General features: G+C 57.4%; 1 protein-coding gene across 1 annotated transcript; it reads right to left on the bottom strand.

Annotated features, from left to right (window-relative positions):
* Positions 1-559: 559 nt before the first annotated feature.
* On the bottom strand, positions 560-2598 carry ASCL1 (achaete-scute family bHLH transcription factor 1). Its single transcript, XM_027668442.1, has 2 exons — positions 1772-2598; positions 560-1574 (listed from the first exon to the last, which is right to left on the bottom strand). The coding sequence occupies exon 1, from the start codon at positions 2448-2450 to the stop codon at positions 1794-1796; it is 657 nt and encodes a 218-aa protein (XP_027524243.1). The 5' UTR covers positions 2451-2598; the 3' UTR covers positions 560-1574; positions 1772-1793.
* Positions 2599-3032: the final 434 nt, after the last annotated feature.

Here is a 3032-nt window from a genome sequence, read left to right as displayed (position 1 = left end):
GACTGTGCTATCCCCCGGGTTTTTCAGCCCCGTTGGGTCAGACCAGTGGAGCAGGACAGGGTCACACCGCCGAAACGCGGGATGGAGCGCCCTCTTTTTTTAATACTTGGGCTTTCGGGGGAATTCTTTAATGTGCAGTGATTTCAGGAAGCACAATGCAATCATTAATCATTCCCTCGTCTTTCGAATTGGATACACATTTGCAACACAGAAGGGCAAGAAAACAATGGTGATACCGCTAGATCTTTGCATATTTATATAGAGATAGATAAAGATATATATGTTACATCCATCAGATACAAACACTTCATATGCAACTTAGCTCCGGTATAACATCAATTAACATTCTGTCCTTACATTCATGGTTGTCAATGGCAGAAAGAAAAAAAATTGCATGCGGTAGGCAGCTGATAATTTTAATTAAAAAAAAGTTTTATTACGAAACTAGTTTATATAAAACAGAGTTATACAGGACCTTTGTAAGTTTGTAATAAAACAGTAAGAAAAGGCAGTGATGTAGGGGTTTTGTTTGTTTGTGTGTTTTTGCTTTTTTTTTTGCTTTTTTTTTTTTCAAAAGGCAGCATATAAAAACAAATGGCTACCGTTTTGCGTTTGGACAATAGCTGCATAAACTTTGTTCACTTTGAACATTGTTTAATAACATTATTAATACATTAACAAAGTTTCTATAAAGTAAGACACGTTGGTGCTAAAGTACATCTGGAGGAAATCCAAGTCCTTTACAAAACCACATACAAAAATGGCAGTTGTAAGGTAACGTCGACTACAAGTCTAAACATGAAGAGGTAATAAGCATTACATATTAAAAAAAGTATCAAGATATACACATTTTAAACCATTTGTACAAAACCTCTATAAATCTCTCTCTCTCTTATGTACAAAAATAGCTTAATATATCCCCAACCGGGTTAGGATAGATACAAATAGATTTTCTTATCATAAAAAAATTCACAAAAAAAAAAAAAGATTGGAAGCATTCTATGATGGAAACGAGAGGAAAAGCTTGGAGCGAGGGGAGGGAGAGGCGCAGGGAGGTGGGGGGTAGACGGAGCTCCAGGGACTTCTTTGAGTACAGCATAGCTTAACTTCAGCATCTCCACAAACATCGGGAAACTAACTTTGTCCACAGGTGATGAACGCCAGTCTCTGAAGGGCCGCAGCGGCGGCGAGGTGCGGGGGGGCCGCCTTTCTGCTGGGGAGGAGGAGGAAGAAGAGCTCCTCCGCCGGCCGAGGAGCGCAGCGCCCTTCCCGCGGCCCGGGGCTCCCCCGTCGGACACCCTCTCCGCCGGGGCGCTGTCCGTGGCAGTGCGACGGAGTGCAAAGGCCGGTCGGGCTCCGGGGACGGCCGCCCCGACCTCCCCCGCGGCGCGCAGCGCTGTGCCCGCCCGCCGAGAGACGTGCCCGCACCGCCCTCCGACGGCGGGGGAGCTGGAAACGCAACAGGTTCTTTTTCTGGGTGGATTTCTGTCTCTCTGTGTGCGATCTGTGTTTGTGTTGGGTTTGTTTGTCTCCTTTTTGCTTTGTTTTTTTTTTTTTTCCCTTTTGTAACTGTCCTGTAACAATAAAAGAGAGAGGAGATCAGAGCCGCGCCGGGACCAGCGCAGCACCGAGCCGCCCGTAAGTACCGGGGGACCCGCGGAGCCCGCCCGAGGGGGCACCCCGGCTGCGTCCCCTCCCCCGGTGGCTGCGCCCCCGCCGCCCCGCGTCCGTCCCCTGCTTTCCCCCCGGCCCTCCGCGGGCGCGTACCCACCTGCCACCGGGGCGGCCGGAGCTCAGAACCAGCTGGTGAAGTCGAGCAGCTCCTGCTCCTCGGGGCTGAGCGGGTCGTAGGAGCCCTCGTCGGAGGAGTAGGAGGAGACGGGAGAGCCCGCCATGGAGTTCATGTCGTGGGAGTAGCTGGGCGAGATGGTGGGCGAGAGGACGCCGGCCTGGAAGGCAGCGCTGACGGCGTCATGCTCGTCGAGCAGCTGCTGCAGGGCGCGGATGTACTCGACGGCGGAGCGGAGCGTCTCCACCTTGCTCATCTTCTTGTTGGCGGCGCCGTTCGGGACGTGTTCCCGCAGCGTGGCGAAGCCCAGGTTCACCAGCTTCACGCGGTTGCGCTCCCGCTCGTTGCGCCGCGCCACGGCCGCGGGCTGCTGCTGCGGCAGGCTGTACCCGAACCCGCTGAAGTTGAGCCGCCTCTTGCAGCGCATCAGCTCCGGCGAGGCCGAGCGCTGCCGCTTGGCCGCCCGCGGCGCCGAGGGCTTGCCGCCCGGGGAGGGCTGTCCGCCCGCCGGGCTCAGCTGCGGCGGCGGCGCCCCCGGCGGCGGCCCCGGAGGGGCGGCAGCGGCGGCGGCGGCCACGGCGGCGGCGAAGAAGCACGCCGGCTGTAGGAAGGGCGGCTGCCCGGCGGCGCTGGACATCCTGGCGGGGCTGCCGCTGGCCATGGGCGCGGGGGCGTCCTCTGCGAGGCGGGGGCGCCCGAGCGGCGGCCGGTCCCGGTGCCCCCACCACCAAAAAAAAAAAAAAAAAAAATCGAAAAAACGAAAATGAAAAAAATTTGCGACGTTCACTTAAAGGAAAAAAAAAAAAAGGAGCAAGGCGACGGACGAACGGCAGGGGAAAGGGACGGCGGCGACCGAGGGGAGCGGGCGGCGGAGCCGGGCGGGCGGCGGGTACGGCGGGCGGCTCTGCCCGCCCCCCTCCCTCTCGCCCTCCGTGCGGCGGCCGCGGGGAGGCTCGTGGCGCTCGCGTGTGCGCAGGCTGCTTTGCAAAGCCCCTTTTGCAAAAAAGTGGCTGAGGATTGTGTCTCTTATAAGGGGCGGACGGGGCTCGCCCCCCCTCCTCTCCTACACACACACACACACGCACACACACACACACACATACACACACGCACGCATGCAGTCTCCCCCCGCCGCCCCCCCGCGCTCACACACACGCACACCCTGCACCTTGCGCCTTCCACGCTCCCCGGCTTTGCCGGCCGCGAGCCGCGGAGCGCCCGCCGCCTTTCCAGCGCGGGGGGG

The sequence above is a fragment of the Corapipo altera genome, unplaced genomic scaffold (genome assembly GCF_003945725.1).
Source record: "Corapipo altera isolate COAL_440 unplaced genomic scaffold, ASM394572v1 1, whole genome shotgun sequence".
Classification (NCBI taxonomy): Eukaryota; Metazoa; Chordata; class Aves; order Passeriformes; family Pipridae; genus Corapipo; species Corapipo altera.
This window is presented reverse-complemented; position numbering and strand designations above follow the sequence as displayed.